This window comes from Pipistrellus kuhlii, unplaced genomic scaffold (assembly GCF_014108245.1).
Source record: "Pipistrellus kuhlii isolate mPipKuh1 unplaced genomic scaffold, mPipKuh1.p scaffold_m20_p_15, whole genome shotgun sequence".
NCBI classification, from domain to species: domain Eukaryota; kingdom Metazoa; phylum Chordata; class Mammalia; order Chiroptera; family Vespertilionidae; genus Pipistrellus; species Pipistrellus kuhlii.
This window is the reverse complement of record NW_023425460.1, coordinates 33,810,967-33,832,787: the sequence shown is the minus strand read 5'-3', so window position 1 is coordinate 33,832,787 and position 21,821 is coordinate 33,810,967. Positions and strand designations below refer to the sequence as shown.

The 21,821-nt window shown below is 51.8% G+C and overlaps 1 protein-coding gene across 3 annotated transcripts in view; it reads right to left on the bottom strand.

Moving 5' to 3' along the window:
• The window catches only part of NEURL1 (neuralized E3 ubiquitin protein ligase 1), a 71,442-nt gene that overhangs the window by 31,638 nt on the left and 17,983 nt on the right, over positions 1–21,821 (bottom strand). Inside the window, exon 1 of one of the 3 annotated variants that reach the window (XM_036438922.2) lies at positions 2,711–2,960. The exons of the other annotated variants lie outside the window; for them this stretch is intronic. Coding sequence (XP_036294815.1) covers positions 2,711–2,744 — 34 coding nt within the window. The 5' untranslated portion in view covers positions 2,745–2,960. Of the gene's footprint in view, positions 1–2,710; positions 2,961–21,821 lie in introns of those variants that run through there. 3 annotated transcript variants of the gene reach the window in all.

Below are 21,821 nucleotides of genomic sequence, written 5' to 3'. Positions count from 1 at the left end.
ACCATTTTCCAAATGGGAATTAACTTCTCCCATGGGGCCCCTGCCAGGCTGGTCCCAGAGGAGCTGACTCCGCAACAGTAGCCCCACCACACACACACACACACACACACACACACACACACACACGAGACTCAGGCAGAAATACTGTCATCTACAGAATAAGGATACATCACAGGCACACAGTCCCACCAAGGTGGCTGCTCACACATGGAAACGCAGACAGGACACACTCTATCCCTAAACATTATACAGACCAATACGTACCCACCGCCGGGCACACACATACAGAGACCTAGCACACAGATCTATGATCTGCAGCCACTAGACACACAGTCCGCCAAGACACGTCCACAACCTCCCACACAGAACAGTACGGGGCCGCTTCCCCCTCACCGCTCACTGTGACCCCGCAATCCAAAATATCCAGCTGGAAGCAAACCCAAGCCCCCGAGGTTCACGTAAAACACAACCAGAAACGACATCGCCACGTGCTCGGCAGGCAGGCTGCAGGCCGAGGGCACCCCGGGAAGGAACAAACCCCCTGCACCTCCCACTTTCCCCAACCCACCCCCAGAAGGAAGGAAGCGAAACCAGAGCCCCTGGGATGGCCCATGCACGGGTAAGGGTACCTGCAGACATGGGCGAGGACATGTGAAGACGTGCACGCAGGGGTTTTGCTCAGGGGTAGTGTGGGTACAGCAAACACCCCTTCTCCACATCCCTACTGCTGTCTCCTACTCGTGTGGATGGCAGGCGGAGGCAGGGGCCAGCGCCAGCTTATCAGGGACCCTGCCTAATCACAGTGGTCCGGGCAAGAGGGTGGGGACGGAAGCAGATGGGACCTTTGATTAGCGCCTGCCAAGGGCCACCCAGCCTGGCTGCCGGACTCCTAGAGTCCTCAGCACACCCAAGCTCTCCTCCTGCCCCCAGGCGGAGAGGAAAGGACACGACCCTGGCCTCAGAATGCTCTCCTAAGCCCTTTAGGTTTTCCGCACCTTAAGTCCTTACATCATGCCATTTAGTCCTCCTCTGAGGAGGGTACTATCAGCCTCATGGACAGATGAGAAGACTTGCCTTCACTGTACCATGGCTATCTACTCCAACGCAAGAGCTCTTGGTGGCCATGTGCCTTCCGGGGGCGGGGGGTGGGAGGGGTGGTAGTGATGAGGTCTTGGGGTCCGCACTCCCCTCTGAAGCCTGTGCTCCCAGGCAGCTGGAGGGCAGTGTGCTGTGTCCTAATCCGCTCCGAGGGCCTCTCTGTCCTTTCCAGGCCCGGGGCTTGCCCAAGTCTGACTTCAGTGGAAAATGCCAGTCTGCCTCGGCCCTTCTGCCAACAGGCCCCGCTGAGCCAGTGGGTGCTGAGACGCACCCCTACCCCCACCCCACAGACAGGCAGGGCCAGGCCCAGGTCAGCCCAGTCCGAGGCTCAGGCCAGGGCCCCGGCCACGGGCATTGGCCCTGGCTGGCTCGGGATTATGTGTCTTGCAGAGCCTTCCATCTGTCACTTAGCCCTCTAGGCCCAGGACGAAATTCACTTCCTTTTAGGAGAGCCAATGATTTGCTTTTCCTCGTGTCTCCTTCCCTGACTTTTTCTTTTTAATTAGAAATTACTCTCTCAGAAGTCCAGAGCCTGGGAGGGAAAGCTACCTGGTCTCCAGTCCCAGCCACGGCTGCCCACTCCTTCTTCCTTCCGGGCCTCTGCTGGTTGCTCAGCGCCCACTGGGCTCAGCAGATGGAGGCCGCCCCATCCCCTGATGCCCTGTCTGAGGGGAGGAGGGCTAGAAGGGAGTGTGGCAGGATTCCCCAAGGTCAGTCCTCACTGTCCTGGCACCAGCCAGTTTTACAGGAACCCCGGCTCCTGTGTCCCAATGATGACAAAAAAGTCCCTGCGAAGGCTTCCCCTCCTGAGTGTCACATCAGCCCGTTACTCCCCAGATCATAGCACCTGAGCCAGGTGGACGAGGGGACATGAGCTAGGGAAAGCAGGAGCCCTGTGAACAGGGAGCCCACGGGCATTCCTCCCGTCCACCCCATTCACCTGCTTGCTAGTCTTTTCTGTCTGACCGTGGACATGAACCCCAGGGGTCAGAAGTTCACTGACCCACCCCCCAGCAGAGCACACACTTAGAGAACTGAGGTCAGGCAACATGGGGAGCTGTCACTTGCACACTCATGTGCTTAGGCACCAGCAGGCACAGGTACACACCCAGAGACACCTCTAATGCACACTTATGAGCGAAGCACATATGTACACTCATGCACACGCAAGTGTGCCCACACGTCTCTCCACAGCCCCACCATAGGACTCAGCACTGACCTCCAGGGCCCACATCCCAGGGCCCACAAACAAGTCCTCCCAGGTGTCAAACGGTGCTCTGCCCCAGTCCTGAGAAAGAGGGGTATGGACACCCAGTACCTCCCATCCCACTTGGGGCTTGTCGGCACCCTGGGGCGAGAAGAGGACAAGGAGACTTTGTGGGGAGACTCAGCTGCCTGACTTTCCACCAGTCACCTGGGAAAGCCCCCCTCTTCCTGCTCTTCCCAGCCTCCCTTGCTTTCCTGCAGCCCAGTTCCTGCCCCCCGAAGAAGTCCCCACAAGGAGAGAAGAGGCAGGGGGATGATGACTAAGCTTCCAGCTCCAGTGCCTCTCATACCAGGGGGTCTCCAGCCTGGGGGAGGGCAGATCCCCAGGCATCAGCTGGGGCCTTACCGTGGAGGGTGCTCCGGGTGATCTGTCCCCCCATCACGGGCAGCGGGCAGCACGGCCGCCTCCGCTCGGCTAGCCGGCCTCGTCACCAAGCTGCCCGGGCTGCCGGTGCCTCTCCTGCCACCTCTCCTCCCCTACAGTTGGCGGCAGGCATGGCAGGGCTGAGCCTGCCCCTCCCGCGCCCTCAGGAGCTCCCTCCCGCACGCAGCGCCTGCGAGGCAGCCACACAGGCACATACACCCCTGTGAGCTTCCCCCGCCTCCCGGCGCTGGTACGGCAACAGGATCTGTCATGTTTATTTACATAAGGAGGAGGAGACTGGAGGCTTCCTGAAATAGCCAGCTCCAGAAAGCACTGGAGATGCCCCAGCCTGAGCGCTCACACACACATGCACACTCCCAGTCACACACATCAACACACACACATGCACTCCCCCATCACACACCTCATCTCATACACACACACACATGCACACTCCCTGTCACACACAACACACACGTGCACACTCCCCACCACACACCTCATCTCCCACACACATGCATACACACACGCACGCTCCCCAGCACACATGTAACCTCACATACATGTGTACACACATCCACACACATGCACACTCCCCATTACATACCCCACCACACACTCCCCGTCACACACATGTAAGCACACACATGCACACTCCCCATCAAATGTCATTTCACGCATACTTGCACATACCCACACATATGCCCACTCCTCGTTACATACACATACACATATGCACATTCCCCATTGCATACACATGTGTATGCACACATACGTGCACGCTCCCCATCACACATCTCATCTCTCACACACACATGCACATTCCCCATCACACATCTCATTTCATCTCACACACACACATTCACATACACATGCACACTCCCCATCACGCCTCATCTCTCACACATATGCACATTCCCCAATCCACACTTTATCTCACACACACACACACACAACTTCACCACTTTCCAAGGCCTTCAGCCATTCACATGTGATGATGTACCCACTACAACAGACGTCAGGTGAGGCAATGATATCATGATGAGCAAAACAGACACGGGGCTTACAATCTGGCTAGTGGAGCTTAAAAACAAAAACCTGCCCACTTCTATCTTCTCCCAGGCTCTGTCCCAGCTGCTTTAGGAGTATTAACTACTCTGGTCCCCACGGGCTGAATGATGAGGTCAGTATTATTGTTATTATCAATGTTATTAGTATTAATTTAAAGACAAAAACACCAACATAAAGACGTGACCTACCTAGAAGGTGGCAGTCAGGCACCAGAACCCACACTTTTACCCCCACAGCAAACTGTTGCTTTGATCATAAGCATACAAAAACACACACCAACATATACAGACCACACTACCCATCTACACCACGTCACATGCATACACACAGACACAGGCTCACAAGCACTCACTAGCACTCACACTTGTGCACACTTAGCCTCCTACTGCTCACCAGACACACACACACCCGACACATCCACACCTCACAATGAACACACCCCACCTATGCACATCCCCCCAGATCATGCAGCCTCTGGAGAAATCCTGAGCTGGAAAACTCGGAGCCAGTGAAGGGTGCGGACAGAAAGGGCGGAGGGCAGTGGGAAGGCAGGCCCCTCTACCTCCGGGCAGGCCTACAGGGAGCCCAGGGCGCCACCGAAAGAGGAGCCACAGCGCACTGTGAGCTCACTGGGCACCCGGCACTGTGTGCACGCTCTGCTTTACCACGCCGGTAGCAGAGACTGCTGCTCCAGCCATTTCACAGAAAAGAAACTGGGTGCTCTGTGAGGCTCAGGAACGTGCCTGAGGTTTACCCAGCAGGTCAGAGGCAGGCCCCAAGCCCAGGGCCGTGGACAAGATCACAGTCACAGGCTCTCTGCAGGACAGGGGCTTCTCCCAGGAAAGCAGAACAGCTCCGTTCCCAGGCCCTGGCCAGCCCCCAGTCTCTGTCCTCGGGGTTAGGAATCTGGATTCCAAGGGAAAGAACGGGTGGGCAGAGGGGGGAGAGCTAAGAAGGAGCCGTGGGAAAGACGGGGGCTGCCCCCTATCAGATGGGACTCAGAGGCCTGGACACTGTGAGGGGTTGTGCTGGGCTTTGAGCCCTCTGTGTGGGACCCTGCTGCCGCTCAGGCCTGGTCTGAGAGAGAAGAGGAGAAGGGAGAGGGAAGGGGAAGGGGAGAGGAGGAGACGATCTAGGGTCATCAGCCAGAGGGCTGGGCAGGCTCCAGGTGGGAGCGTCCACAAGCCCAGCATGCTAACTCCCCACCCCCAGACCACCCCCCAGACCTCTCTCTTCCTGGGAAGAGCCAGGACACACAAGGTTCCCCCCCTTTCTATAGTCACATGCTGGCTCATGACTGCTCACAGTCACATGTCCATGCACACACATGCTCCATGATCCTCTTCCTCTGGGGGAGGGAGATTAAGTCAGAATCTGACCGAGAGGAAACAACGCAGACTCCTTTTGTGCGGTAAATAATCACAATAACAGCAAACACCAGGCCTCACCATGTGCAGGCAGTTCTAAGCACACTGCACATATTAACGCGCACAATCCTCACGGTAACCCTAAGAGATGGGTTACATTTTGTGCCCATTCTACAGATGAGGAAGCGGGTGAAAGAGGCTGCTCTGGAGGCTGTTCAATACAGTCAACCCCCCTGACTTCGGATGCCCCAGGCGGGGCCCTTGCCCACCATCCCCTCCAGTGGCCGGCCTGGCCTTCCCGAGGCCCAGCCACTGGTAACACCTCTTCCAGGAAGCCTCCCCAGGGCTCATCTCTCCTCCGAGCCCAAGCTATGCCTCTCCCAACCTCTCATCCTCCTGCACCCTGGCTGTGGCATCGTCCGTTTGCCCTGGTACATCTCAACAATTCAAGTTGGCCAATGTTTCCTGAGCACCCACCATGCGCCGAACACAGAGCTACACGCGGGGGAGGCAATGAGGATCAACAACAGACAGACTCAGAGTCCTGACGGAATAGACGTCTATCAGGTAGAATATCATCCCGATCCTAGGAAAGGGGTCCGAAACAAAAGAGCAAGGTTCCGGGGGGCTCGGGGCAGGCTTTCCTGAGCACTGAGAAGCTAGGCAGGTGCGTGGCCCTGCAGATCGGGTGAGGAAAGAAGACTCCAGGCAGTGAGCACAACACCGGCAAAGGCCCCGGGGACTGCAGGGAGCCCCACGCCTCCGCCTCCGCGAAGCAAGGCCCGAATGGCTGCCGCAGGGAGCGTGGGCGGGTCCTGGGAAATGTTCTGACGGCCCACCGAGGTGGGCGGAGACACCCCAGGTGGGCCTCAAAGAGCGGGGAGAGGAACCTGGCCTTCTTTTCTGAGAGTCATAGGGAACCCCGGACAGGTTTCGGCAGGAAGGGCAACAAGAGCGGACGGCACTTCTGAAAGGTCACCATGCCTTCTGGTGTGCAGCATGCATGCATGGGAGGAGGCAGAAGGCACCAGGGGAGAAAGAAGCGGCCCCCGCAGGGCCGGGTCTGTACTGACTTGCCCACACTCTCCCCAGGCCGAGCGTCATGCCCGCACAGAGCAGGTGCTCAGAAAATACCTCACCGATGGAACTGATAGCACGGAAATTTCCAGAAACAGGACCAGAGGGAAGTAACCAAGCAGGGACGGGGGCAGGGTGAGGCCTCAGCAAACGCAGTCCTCAGGTGGGGGCGGCCTCGCTCTGGCCACGTGAGTGAGGATGGAGTAGAGGATTGGGCGCAGCCCGGGAAGCCCCTGGGCCTTCACCCCACCACTGTCTGCAGGGGTTTACCCGCAGGCTTCCTTAGGTCCTGTTTTCCGCAAGCCACTTCCCCCCATTTAAATAGGAAGTGGCAGTGCTCTGTGTCTGAGGGGTCCCCCCCTCCACTCCCCAGAGCAGTAGCCAGGCCTCTACAGAGGATGTGGCGGCCAGCACTGCTGCACCCCTTCTCTGTTTTTATTGAGGCACCACATAAAAGTTTCATTTGGCCGAAGAATTCTGTTACTGAAAGGGGTGAGAGCACCACGGACCTACATCGTTCATTCATTCGTTCATTCAGCAGTCACTGAGTGCCAACTCTGGCCCTCCTGGTGAGCAAGACCCAACTTCCCACCCTTCAGAAGCCAAGCAGGAGCCGCGCTGAGACGCCTGTGGCTCTGGTTGAATCGTTTCAGTGTTCCGTTCTGTGGGAAGGGAGAATGAAAGGATAGGAAAGGGGATGAGACAGGATGGGAACGGTGTGACAGAGGAACGGAGACTCAATAAGGAAGCCTACAGCAGAAGCTGTAAATGTTGGAACGCTTACGTATGCACCAGGCACGCTGCTAGGTATCTCACACACTAATCTCGCTCAACCCCCCAATATCCCTGCAGGATTATAATCATCCCCACCCTGCGGGTTACAGAACTGGGGCTCAGGGAGATTACAATGAAGGCAAGACCAGCCAGAGTTCAATCCCAGACCTGTCTGGCATTAAAACCCACAGTCTAGACAGAAAAGGTCAAAGGGCAGGGGCCTTCTTGCTTGGGGAAGAGAAGACAAAGGGATGATGGACCTTCCATTTAGGGAATTAGAAGGGTTCTATGGAAAGGCAGAGCCAAGGGACAGAAGGTGACATCCCAGAACGGAGCTTAAGTGAAAGCAGAGGAGGCTGTGGCCAGGCACAAGACTTCATTTCCTGTCCACAAAGAGGTGGCCCGTCCTGGCAATCTCGCAGAAAGCAGACTGTCCTGGAGCTGGGTGGGGACTGTAATACCTCAAAGCCTAGCAGGCAGAAAGCAGGCTGTGCCCCTGGGGAGCACTTGGTCTCAGGCCTCAGAAAGAAACCCCCCTTTCTGGCTAGCCCCCCAGCTGCATCTGCTCCCTGGTCCCATCCAGGGAACTCTGCCCCCTTGGCTCCCTGAACCCATTCAGCTTCCAAGACCCTCCCAGGACCAAGGCTCTCACTTCTTCCTGCCACCCCCCGTCTCCCACCCCCTCTCCTTTTATTTATTTATTTATTTAATATATTTTATTGATTTTTTACAGAGAGGAAGGGAGAGAGATAGAGAGTTAGAAACATCGATGAGAAAGAGTCATCCATCAGCTGTCTCTTGCACACTCCCTACTGGGGATGTGCCCGCAACCAAGGTACATGCCCTTGACCGGAATCAAACCCGGGACCTTTCAGTCCCCAAGCCGACGCTCTATCCATTGAGCCAAACCTGTTTCGGACCATCTTGGTCTCCGTGGTGGGCTGCTCAGCTCAACGCTCTCCTCACCAAGTCCTTTCTTACCCCTGTCCCCCAAGGCCCAGCACCTTCAGCTCTGGGATGAGCCTGCCCTCTTAGAGCTTAGCCTAGAGCAGGCCCAGCCGCGGCATAGCAGAACCCAAGACCAGTTCACGAGACAACAGAAACCACCGGATTCAGAGACCCCAAGACCTCTGAGGGAAATGAGCCAAAAGAGAGCACTGGGTCCTTCAGGCAGCCAAGAAGTATTGTACCCATTTTACAGATATAACAAAGGAGGCCTAGTAATTGTAACTTTCCCGTGGTTGCATTATGGGTAGAGGATAAGAAGGACCTGAACTCCATTTAATGACTTCAGCGCATCGGAAGGCATGGAAGAGAAGACTGGACAAGGAGAGGGGATAACTTCTCTTTATAGGTGGGCAGAGGGGACTGGTCTCTGGAGCCATCCATATGGGGTGGGGACGGGGGGAAGGGGGCAGGAAGGGAGGCAGCCCTGCTGGGCAGGAGCTGGGAGAGGGCTCCTGGCTGTTGTCAAGTCTTTTTCATCAAGAACAAGGGCTAATTTGACTGAGCTGATGAGTCACCTGGCACATGGGGCCTAAGGCTGACGTGCCAGGGCCATCCCCCCTGCCCTATCAGACTGGTATTGGCAAATGGAGAGCAGGGAGCCCACCCCTCCCAAGCTTCCTCTCATGCCCCGAACCAGGATAAGTGTGGAGACTGCTGCCCAGAGTCTGAAAGAGAGAAAGAGATGTGCATGGAGAGGAGGACAAAGACACAGACACAGAGCATGCGCTGCGTGCCAGGGAAACCGGAGCCTGGGAGCCCATAGGGCGTCCACTGGGGCTGGGACAGGTGCCCCAGCAATGACAGCTGCCAGCTGCCTGGGATGATGGGAACACAACAGGTGCAGAGGCGGGGGCGGGGACCGAAAGGGAATCCGAGAAAACAGCCCGGCGTTGGGCACCCCTCCCAGGCTGAAGGCCCGGCGCCAAGCAGCCCTAAGACACAAACACACCTACTCCTGCTCCCCAGCCCTAAGACACAAACACACCTACTCCTGCTCCCCAGGGCTGGGCCTCAGGGCCATCCTGGATGGTCTGGACTACACAGCGGTCACCAGCCACGCCAGGCAGAAAGGACAGGACGAGGAAGAAACCAGGTTTCGATTCCGAGGACAGAGTGCGCCAGATGGAGCCCACACCCACAGAGCCCCCAGCTGGAAGCAAACATTTGCCTGTGATAAGATCTATGCCTCCGGCCAAGAAGGGCGGATGGAGGTGGCCACTCCATCCTCATGCAGCTTGGGAGCTCTGGTCTTGAGGTCAGACAAGCGAGCTCTACTTTCACATGACTGGGCAAGCTCCTGAGCTTCTCTGAGGTCCAGGGCTTGGCTACACAATAATAGTAATCCAGCCGAAACCAGTTTGGCTCAGTGGATAGAGCATCGGCCTGTGGACTGAAGGGTCCCAGGTTCCATTCCGGTCAAGGGCATGCACAGTGGTTGCGGGCACATCCCCAGTAGGGGGGTGTGCAGGAGGCAGCTGATCGATGTTTCTCTCTCATCGATGTTTCTAACTCTCTATCTCTCTCTCTTCCTCTCTGTAAAAAAAAAATCAATAAAATATATATTTTAAAAAATAATAATAATAGTAATCCAGAAACCCAGAGAACTAGGGGACCCAGGGAGAACCCAGAGGAGCTAAGATCCCTGCCCCAACCCCAGGGAGGAGTGGCTTAGGACCCAGGATATGAGTATAAATGCTGCACCAAGGAGAAGAGAGGGAGGGCCAGCTTTACAAGATAATGACCATCTCATTGTCCTGCCAGCGCCATCTGCTCAGCACGGCGTACCCGGCACCAGCCGCTGTTCCAGGCTTTGCATGTATGACCGCGTGTGTGCCTTTATGCAAATGCCATTCCAGAGTGCTGGTTACATAACAGCAGGTTCTCCCAAGGAAGCAGATCAAACATCGCCCCTGGTCACCTGGTTAGTGCTCCTCTGGTTTTGTTTGGGGTAGACTGAATTGTAAACACGAAGCCAGCCTTTGTCTCAACAGTCACAAGTGATAAATGGCCTAAAGGATAACCTTGCTGAGGAGGGTCAGGCAGGGTGGACAATGAGGTATTTTGGGGGAGCTGAGGAGATGCAGGGGACAGGACACCAGTGCCGGAGCAGGACATGAGCCTCACCCATCGTCCATCATCCATAGGAGACGAGCAAACACACTCCACCGATCCTGCTGGGGCTGCCAGGATTATGAGAAAAGCTGAGAGCAAGTTAAATCCCTCCTCTGCAGGCAGAGACCACCTTCCCCCAACCCCCTTCCATCCATCTGTGTGTGTGTGTGTGTGTGTGTGTATGTGAGAGAGAGAGAGAGAGAGAGAGAGAGAGAGAGAGAGAGAGAGAGAGAGAGAGAGAGAGAGAGGCTTCATGGCTTAGCCAGGACTCCTGGTGCCCACCCCTTCTGGTGCCCAGACCCCAGCCAGCTGAAACCATCCCCAGGCTGGGAGGCTCCCCCTCAGCCCCATTCCCACCTCTGAGAAGTCGGCTGCTTGGGGCTCTCCTGCTTCCTTCTCCTCCCAGGTCTGGCTTACTGAGGGATGGCAGAGCCCAGGGCCAGCGCCCTGGCCCCCACCTCTGCTCCTTGGCCCTGCTCCCTGCCCACTGGGGCCTCTCACTCCAGCACTCAGACATTGGGCATTGGGGGACCCAAGAGAGTGAGGGTGTAGTCCCCTATAGGGCCAGGCCCTAAGGCCATTGGCAGCCACACCTCCGTGATCCCACAATCTATGCATCACTCCTTTAGAGTGTATCTACACAAGGTGTTGGTGGTGGTTAAGAGCAGGCTCTGGAGTCAACGCTTGGGTGCTTGGGTTCAAATCCCGGTTCTGACACCTAGTTGATGTCTCCTTCCTCTTCTGATAAATGGGGTTGATGGTTCAGTGCCTACTTCATAAGGCTGCGGGGCATGGAGTGAGTTCACCCTTGGAGTGTGCTCAGCCAGTGTGGGACACAGGAAGTGCCACGTTGCCCATGGTAGTGCTGTTGGTGGGACACAGTCCTGAACTCGATACAGAGGCCCTGGCGTCATCCAAGCTCCGGGAGCCAGAGCTTGCCACCATGCACGGATCCAAAGGGCAAGGGGGATGGGGCAATGGGGTGCCGGCTACCACAGACCCTGAGACCCAAACCTAGAAAAACTCTGAAAAAATAAAAGGGATGGCAGCTCCTTTTTAGGAGCCGGGGACAGGGGGTCACTCTGCTTCTGTTCTCACAGAGCAAAAGTGAGTGACTGTCCTGCCACTGAACTAGGCCAGCTCTGTGGCCACCACCAGGGCCCAGGCCCTGCAGCACAGCAAACACTGGCTGTGCTGGCTGCAGAGTCGAAGGTAGGCTCCCTGATACTGGGGTCCATCCATTCAGGGAGTCTTCGGAGAAGCCAGTGGCTTTCATGACCACTGAGCAGATGGAAGGACTGTGTCCCCTGCCTAGGCCCGGACTGAGTCCCTGACCCCAACCCCAGACATCACATATCACTTCATTAGGAAGCCCCACTCACACATGGATGGGTGGGGTTGGGGGAAGGACCATGAGCCTATGGCTGGCTCAGCCATGGCCTCCTCTCACTCTGGAGCCAGAATTCAGGTGTGGCCGACGGAAGATGGCTGTTGGGCCTGTGGTCCTCCTGCCCAAAAAACAGCCCAAGTAGGGCAGCCACCACAGGGTGACAGCAGTGACAGAAAACCCACTGTCCTCCCTGCAGCTGTCCCCGCTCCCCGTCCCTGGCTCCCACCCTCCTTTCCCGTCTCTCCTGTGACACACCTCAGGCTGGTCCCTATCAACGCCACACCCTTCCGGATGACTTCCTCCCGTCTTTGCTCACTCCAGCTACTGGAGCCCAGGGTCAGCCACGCTACCAGAGACCCCAGCAAGGCACAGGGTGGACTCCTCAACATCAAGTTCAGGGGACAACGCCTTCCCTGGAGTCAGGGCTCCTGGGTTCCAGGCAGGCCCTGTGGCTTGTGGTCAAACTCCGCCGAGGCGTGGGGAGCTCTGTGGGAGCCTGTTTGGGTTTGGGGAGACTCAGGAAGGGCAGTTTCTTTCAATGTCTGCCTAAATTCGTTCCTCCTGGGGATTATGGGAGGGTGGTGGTTAGGGCTCCAGGAAGTGGGTTGATGCGGCTGGGATAGGCAAATAGAAGCCGGAATTTCTCCCCGGGGCACCACCTCTCTGTCTAAAAACAAATGCCCCACCCCTCTCAGCCTCAGCCCTGCTCAAACAAATTTACTCAGCGCAAATTAAGGGAGTTGGGCTACATTAGCTTTGGGGGGGAAAGAGGGGTGTCTATTGTTACTAGTCATAGAACATTACCACCTCCATAATGTTCTATGTGACCTTGGGCAAGTCATTTTCCTCTGTGGACCACAGTTCTCACATCTGTACAATGGAGGCACTGGACTCCTGGACCCTTAGCTCTGAACCAGGAGCGCCCTGAATCAAGGATGTGGAGATGGAGCCCCTGGGGAGAGGCAATCGGGAATTCCTGCACTGTCTGGAGCAGCAGACTCTCCTTCTCACCCCCTTTCCTCCAAGGCCTGGTGGGAAACCAAGGATAACCCAGCCTGCTCTCAGCTGGGGGGCTCTGCTTCTCAGTCCTCATCCTGACATCACCCAACACAGCATCACCCCGAGGTTCCACGACCTGCTTTATGCCTGGAGTGCTACACGCCAGGCCAGAGGTCCGGTGTCAGCCTGGATTCCCGCATCTCAGCAGTCATTGCGTCCTTCTCAAATCTACCCCCAGAGTTCAGGCCGCCAGTCTCAGCCCAATTTGGACATTCCTCCAACAGCCTTTGGCCTGCCGTTCCTCTTCCCCAGGGCAGCCAGGCTGACCTGTCTGCCCGACAAATCTGGCCGGGTCACTGCCCGGCTCAGCTGTCCTCTGAGGAGCATTCCAAGTCTTCTGCGAACTGGTCTTAGCCCACGTATCTGGCCTCACCTCCGACCCCACGTTCCAACACTCCATGCCTATGAGCCACATCTGACCCGGGACATGGCCACATCGCACGTGTCCACAACTCTCTGAACACGGCTCCTCTGCCTGGAATGCCCTCCCCCCACACTGGTCACTCAAAACTCCTACCTCACCTTGATTGCTCACTCAGAGGAATCTTCCTGAGGTCATCCCCATGCCCAGGGCAGGCTAGATCTTCCTTCTCCGAGGCACAACAACCTTTTGTATAGCCCTGGCCCTGCAGTGATGATAAGGGTCCCTTTCCCATACTGGGAGCAACCTGAGGGCAGACATGTCTTTTTAGCTCTGCATCCCCAGCACCTCCTGCCCGAAGGACAGCCCAAGTAGGGCAGCCACCACATCCCCAGGGCCCTGGGTAGTGCTCAACACATATTTTATGAAGGAAGAAGAAAAAGAGAGAAGAAGTGGGAGGAAGAGAGGCTGGAGCTGATGGTGGGTAGTCTTTACTTGGCCTCCATCTGCCCCTTCTCCAGGCTCCAAGGCCGCAGAACTAACCGAGGGCACCCTCCCAGCCATGATGCCTCTGGTCCCTGTGGACACAGGGGTACCCAAAGGCAACAGACTGCCTTGCCATGACCTCACAACCCAACCCCACCCCAGCCGGTGGCCCTCCTTGTTCCCTCAGTACTATTGGCAGCACCAGCCAATGCTCACTCAAGTAGCACCAGCCAAGAAGCCACGCAGCCAGGTGTGTCCTGGAACACGGAGGAACGACCACCTTATCGGGCCATCTTCCCTGAAGTCAGTGGGAGAGCATCCACTAGCCCCCAACAGTGCAGGAGGACAAGGAGGAGATGCTGAACGCACGTGCCTGGCTCCCTCCCAGCCTCTCCCGGAGGAAGGCGGCAGGGGGAAGAGCCCTCCAACTCATCTGCGTAAACCATTCATATTAGCAGCACATTCAAACCCACGTCACGCAAGAAGGAGAAAACGCCTGCTGCCATCGCCTGTGGCTTCCTGGTCTGTCGTTTTCCCTCTCCTTCATTTTTTTTATTTTAATGGCGTGAAGCTGTGCTTGAGAAATCTCTCCCAGGCGGCTCCTCGCAGCACAGAAGCTAACATTTCCCTCCAAATTGAAGGATGATGAGTGACTATCCCTCAGGTGTCAGTGAGTTACAGTTTACAATGTCTACAGGCATCCAAGAGCTCATTCAGTCTCCCCAGAAAGTGCAGGAGGGAGCCATTGCCAGCCCCCATTTACAGACGAGAAAACCAATACTCCGAGAGGTGCAGTGGCTCGCCAATACCACGCAAAACCAGTGAGTGACAGTAATAGACATATGGCTGAGTCCCCAGCATCTGTTCTACTCCAACATGGCAGTGGTTCTCTTCGTTGGCTGTACCTGAACATCACTTAAGGAGGTTTTAAACCACAGATGCCAGTCCCATACACCCCACACCCCTCCCCGCAGACCAAATAATACAGAAACTCTGAGTGGGAAGGTCAGGCATGTGTACTTCTAATGGCTTTCCGGGTGGTTCTAATGTACAGTTAGGGCTCCCATCCTCTGATAGAACCCAACCACAGAGGTTCATCCACCGGGCCAGCGATTGGGTCAATAGTGGCCACGTGAACCACTTCTGGCCAACGAAGCATTGTGGGAAATCTGCAGAGACCCCTCAGAGAAAGCTTTCCTTGCTCCTGAGAAAGAAACACAAGAGAGAGAGGCTGTTGTTTCTTTATATATTGTTGTATCTGGTTGTGATTCCATGTCACTGCCAGTCCAGAAGAAATCCAACCCACAGATGGCAGAGTAGGGAGATGAAAAGTACCCCAACCTTGACCTTATCTTAGAGCTCTGACTCAACCAACCCTGACATTCACCCATGCTTCAACTTCCTCTGATCTGACACAGTGAAGCTCATGGTTTGAGTCAGTCCAAGTCAGCATCTGTTATTTGCAATGACGGCCCTGGGACAATAGCAGTCACCTTCCTCAAATCCCCACCCCAGTGGTCTTCCCCTTAGATCTTCTACCACGAGGAGCATAACTGACCAGGGACCCCAGCTCTGGAATTCTCAAATCCATCCCGGTGTTCGCCCCAATGCCATGCTTCCCATAGATGCTTCCAGCCAGTGACCAGGAAGGGCAGAAATATTAAGGTACACCCTTCCTCGGGGATGTGAGACTCTTCTGACCAGCAACTGTGGCTTGGGCTTGAGGACACCCCAAAGGCATTACCAACCTTTCCTTAGAATTGTACTGCTGTCTAAAACGCTTCCACCAAAATCCTTCCTTTCTTCCCCTTCTCTTTCACTCAGGGTTACACCGGCATTGAGATCTGATGGCTCACCCAGCTTCTCCCTGCTTCCTCTCTATTTTTTTCTCACACAGGCATTTCCTCAAATGACTTAATTATCTATTTATTATTTATGGTGCATCCCCTCTTAAGTAGTTAATGAATGCTTAACTGCTTAGTACATGATCCATGTAACGCATGACCTTCATTGCCTCATGCCTGGACCACCATGAGAGGCTCCTAAGTGCCCGACCCACCCTTGAGTCCCTGTTACCCCATTCCCAATGCTTCCTATACAAACCATGCTACTTCCCTACTCAAAACCTTCAAGCATGTCTTATTTCTTACATCACCTTTCTGTATAGGCACTGCTGACTTGGACCTGCCCCAACAGAAAACTGAAACCCATACCTTGACAGAAAACTGAAATCCATTCCTGTTGTTTCACTTACATACCTGGAGGCCTTCCCCGAGTGGGGACAATGCTGGCTATTTGCAGGACAGAAATGATTGACCTGGGTTCTACCCAATGAACACTGAAACTGCAGTACCAAAAACTCCACCCACTTCCACAGATGATTATCCAGGACAAAACCTCCCTCAGATTCCCTTTCCTTTATCCCCCCCTCCCCCATAGAATATTTAACAAGAGAAATACATTTTACACACAAACAATCCTCCATCGACAAGAAGCAAACCCTCTCAAAGATTGTTACAATAATGAAAATAATTATTATTCACAATATGAAAAGGAGGAGGACAGTAAATGTAAAGATGGTTGTGGTGATGTGCAAAACAGTAGAAAAGATAAATATGAAGAGCAGGGATAAAAAAATATTCTAACGCTATAACCTCAATGATACAAATATACGTGCAGTAGAGCAGACTTCTCATCGACCCATTGCCATATTAACCAAATTCCTTTAGGAATTGCATTTGATTGTTGGTAACAAATACCAGAAATAATATGGATTTAAACACACACACACACACACACACACACACACACACACGGTGTTTTCTCTTATATAGAAGAAATCTGTGGAGCTCTGCAGTCATCAAGGACCCAGCTTCTTTTATCTATTTCACCTTTCCACATGACAATTTGAGGGTGCTTCATGGTTCAAACATAGCTGCTGAAGCTCCAGCCACCTTGTCCACAGCCCAGGCAGGAAGCAAGAGGAGCATGGAAAACCAAAATCAAAGGACTTATACCAGTTAGCTGCCCCTCTTTAAAGGAGCTTCATGCAGCCCTAACTGGTTTGGCTCAGTGGATAGAGTATCGGCCTGGGGACTCAAGGGTCCCAGGTTCAATTCTAGTCAAGGACATGTACCTTGGTTGCAGGCACATCTCAGGTAGAGGGTGTGCAGGAGGCAGCTGATGAATGTTTCCCTATCATCTATGTTTGTAACTCTATCTCTGGTATTCTGGAGAATACCACTAAGCAAAAAAATAGTAATAATAAAATATTTTAAAAATTAAAAATAAAGGAGCCTCATGCAAATTCCTCCCAACAATCCTAATGTACATTTCACAGGCTAGAATGTAGTCACATGGCTACACCAAGCTGCAAGGGAAGCTGGAATATGTAGTCTTTTCATTGGACACTTCAAATAAAAACAGGGTCCTCAGCCATAATGATAAACTCAATTCCTTTTGTAGAAAAACTACGACTGATGCCCATAGCACATAGAATCTTCAAAATGGGTGGGGTCCTTGGACTCCCTCCAGCTCAACTGTTTGCTTCATATGAGAAGCTGTCCCTTAACTTATTTACGAATGGTTGTTATTCCAGGAAACAGTGTAATTTACTTAATGAGTACATATATAGCATCAAATACCTTTTAAGAAAATGAAAAGACAAGCCACAGAATGGGAGAAAGTCATTGCAAAGTACTTATCTAATAGAGAATCCAGAATATATAAAGAACCCTGTAGAGGGCCCCCTTGGAAGGCATATGGGCATTCTTTAAATTGTTGTCAGCTGACGGGCACATATCTGGTGTGAGGGGGGGTGCAGGATGTTTCTCTTCCATCGATGTTTCTAACTCTCTATCCCTCTCCCTTCCTCTCTGTAAAAAATCAATAAAATTTTTTTTAAAAAGATTTTTTTTAAAATTGTTGTCAGCTGAGTCTGAGACGACAGGGAGAGCCGCCTCTTGGATACACATTCTCCAAGAAGGTGGAAGTATTGTCAGTACTGACTTTTACCTTTGCCCAGTCTAGCAGCGGGAATGAAGGAATGAATAGGACCTGGGCTCACCCAAGCTCCTTTGATCCAAAGCTTTTTGGTAAAGCCCCCTTGTGTTTTGGAAAATAAATAAATACGCTGCTTGGCTCTGGGTCCCTGTCTCTCCAACAGAGAGGACGGTGTCCCACTCGGCTCCCAGCTTTGTTTCTATTTCTGCGTATTGTTTCTTTCTTTTCTTTCTCAACTCCCAGCTCCTCTACTCAAGAACCGGAACCATTCCTTTTTTGTGCTGGATGCGGAAAAGAGGAACACCCTACAAACCCTTAATGGGGTGAGAGAGGAAAACCAAATAACCAAGAAGAAAATCCTGCCATTTGTGATAAGTTGGATGAACCTTGAAGGCATTATGCTAAGTGAAATGTCAGGCAGAGAAAGGCAAACGCCATATGTTATTACTTATATGTGGAATCTAAAATAATCAAACTCAGAGAAACAGAGTGGTGGCTACAGGGCTTAAAGGTCAGGGGAAATGGGGAGATTGGTCAAAGGGTACAAACTTCCAGTTATAAGATTAAAAAGTTTGGGGATCTAATATATAACGGGGTGACTACTGCATCATATATCTGAACGTTGCTAAGAGAGTAGATCTTCAATGTTTTCACTACAAAAAAAAGAAATGGTAACTGTGAGATAGGATGGAGATGATAACTAATTATGCTGGTAATCATTTTACAATATATAAATGGATCAAATCAACACATCCTACACATAAACTCCCACAATGTTATGTGTCAATTATATCTCAATAAAGCTGGAAAAATTGGCAAAAATGCTAACAGACATTTCACCAAAGTAGATGCACAGATGGAAAATAAGCACACACACAAAAAAATGTGTGTCAATATCATTAGTCATTAGGGAAAACAGATAAGCAAATGAAAAACACGATAAGAAACCACTACACACCTATTAAAATGGTCAAGATGAAAATGACTGACCAGACCAAGTGTTGATGAGAATGTGGAGAAATTAGAACTCTCCTTTTCTGCTGCTGGAAAATATAAAATGGTACAACCATTTTAGAAAGGTTTGACAGTTTCTTTAAAAATTAAACACGCACCTACCATATGATCCTGCCATTCCATTTCTAAGTGTCTACCCAAGAGAAAAGGAACCCATGTCCACCTGTAGGCTTGTATTCAAATCTTCTTAGCAACGTCATTGGTGATAGCACAATACTGAAAACAGCCCCAATGTCCATCAACAAGTGAGCAGATAAACTGTATATCCAAATCATGGAATACCACTAAGCAATAAAAAGGAATGAACTACTTTGTTTCCCTGAAAATAAGACATCCTCCGAAAATAAGACCTACTTACAGGTTTCCTTCTGAGTGAAATATAAGGCATCCCCCGAAAATAAGGCCCCCCCCTAGGCTAAACATGAGAGATTTAGTCCACTGATTCTGAAAGAAATGAAGTAACAAGAAATTCACCAGGAAATTCAGGAATTGGATTGTTATGATGATGTTCCAGAAGATGATGACATGATTGTCATTGAATAAATGAGTAAATTCTTGATACTGTAGGATTCACAGTTTGTCTGGTTTGTGTTGACAACTACTGTACTACCATTCCGTATACAGGTAATAAATTTCCTTTATTTTCATTTAACAATAAATGTGTACCGTATTCTTCTTCATGGAAAAATAAGACATCCCCTGAAAATAAGACCTAGCGCATCTTTGGGAGCAAAAATTAATATAAGACACTGTCTTATTTTCGGGGAAACAGGGTATTAACACATACCACAACATGAACAAATCTCAAAATAACTATACTGAGCGGAAGAAGCCAGAGGAAGAGAGTGCATTCATTTACTAGAGCTTCCAAGCACACTTCCTCTCCCCAACATTATCGTTCAGGCTTTGGCATTCTGCATGGTTTATATAGAACTCTAAACTGCAAGCTAATCTATAGTGACAGAAAGCAGATCAGTGGTTACTGTGTGGGGGGTGGGAGAGGGAGGAGTGGGAGAGAGAAATTACTAAAGGCAGAAGGAAATTTTTGAGAGTGATGTCGATGTTCACTAACTTGACGGTGCTGATGATTTCACAGATGTATACATAGGTCAAAACACATCAAATGTACATTATGAGTTGTGCCGTATACTATATGTCAATAATACTTTGATAAAGCTGTTTTTAAAAACAACATTATCTACTAGAGGCTGTGTTCACCCTGTTGGCCACCACCACCACCTCAAGGGCTTCGGATGCCTTCAGACTCTGGACAGTAGAGTAATCCAGGTGGCCAATAGCTTCGTCTTTCCCTTTGGGGGGTGGGGGGTAAGGCCAGCGGGGGTCCAAGTGCTGCTCCAGGAACTTGGCCAACTCCTTGAGGCTCTTGAGTTAAACCTCCAAAAACAAACAAACAACAACAAAACTTTTGGCTTTTCAAGGTTACTTACAAGGTACTCAAAAGATCTGCCTCACTTGGTGAGCAAGGAGAACTGCGTGTTTATTACTTACAGGAATTTAAACTCTATCTTAGAAGGAAATGTATGTACAAAGCCATGGATAACGGTCCTTTTACTGCAAGGACTGAGTTTGGTGATCTCAATTCTGTTTCTGATTTAGGTCCAATTCACTTTAAAATGTAAATTTTTTATTGATTTAGAAAGAGAGGAAGGGGGAGAAGAGAGAGATAGAATCATTGATGAGAAAGAAACATTAACATCAATTGGATGCCTCTTGCACACCCCCCCACAAAGGGGATTGAGCCTGAAACCCTGGCATGTGTCCTAATTGGGAGTCAAATCAGTGACCTCTTGGTGCATGGGTCGATGATCAACCACTGAGCCACACCTGCCGGCTCTCTTTTATTTTTAAAATAGGTTTTAATAGATCTTGGGAAATGGGGGTACTTTTACACTTTGGGGCAGCTGGGATACTTTACATGGAGACTCTACTCTTTTCATCCTGACTGGAATGTAGGTTTTGGTGGAGGGTTCCTAGCAATAGGCCACTGTGCAATGGGCCAGTGACTGGCCCCAAATTCTAGCCCTGTTCCATCAACACGGACCTATTTTGATTTTATGAGCTTGCGGCGAGAGAGCTGATTGATCCAAGGAATTACAAAAACTCATTAACAAAGGCATTTATCCAACAAATATTTCTGGAGAATGTCTCAGGGATCCTCTAACACAGTGTTTCCCAAACTTTTGACATATGTGTACCCCTTCTATAATTTTTGTAACGCTGAGTACCCCTCATACTCATGAGAACGTAGAATTAGGCGCAGGTAAGCACGGTGCAGTGCATATCCCCACCAAACTCCGGTGCAAGGTGTAACCCCACCAAACTCTTCCCGTACCCCTGGGGGTACGCATACCACACTTTGGGAAACACTGCTCTAACACACCAAAGCTCAACCCACTATCTTCCCCTCCAACCACCTCTCCTGGCTGGGACTCTGATAGAATATCCATCCTCGCAGCCACCTGAAAACCCGGCCACCATATTGGATTCATCCCTCTCCCTTCCCACCCCTCCGCTCATTTACCAGAGCTTCTAAGTGCACCCCTCTCTTTCTCCAACATTACAGTTCAGGCATTGGCCTCCTTCCCCCAGACAGCCACCTTCCCATCATAACTGGTCTCCCTGCTCCCATCTTGTCTCTCTGAAATCCACCCTCCACAGGGCAGCTAGACTGATCCGTCCATAAGCAAATCTAAAACCTTCAGCTGCTCCCACTGCCCTGAGCCTTTGGGTGTGGACGCTGGTCCATTTATCCTCTCCTTCCACTTTTAACGCTGTTTAATGTTTCACTAGGAGGTGGTTTTCTCTTGGCAGCGAGGCAATCTTTTGTAAACGAATGCCTCCGAAGCGTGCAGAAGCAGGCGGCTCGTGTACCTTTATAAACAGCCATGGGTACTAACGAGTACTATCGCTGCTGCTAACAGAGCCGTGAGCGGAACAATCATAGTAAACAACCCAAGGTCTCCTGCTCGCATGTCCCCAGCACCAGGGGCCTCCCAGTTAGAATCTCTCAGGCTGCACTTTCTAACCTCTCTCTCTCTTTTTCCAGACTCAGGAATTCCTACACTGGTTTAAAAAAAAAAAAAAAGTTAAATGGGAACTTTCTCTAGAAAGATCATCTAAACATCCACTTGCTGAAATGTTGTTGTTGTTAATTCTCACCTGAAGATATTTTTTCCATTTATTTCTTTTTTTTTTTTCTTTTTTTTGAGAGATTGAGAGTAGAAGGGAGGGAGAGAGACACAGAGATAGAAACATCCATGTGAGAGAGACACATCGATGGGTTGCCTCCTGCATACACCCTGATCAGGGCCACACCTCAACCAGAGCTAGAATCGAGCCTGCAACTGAGGT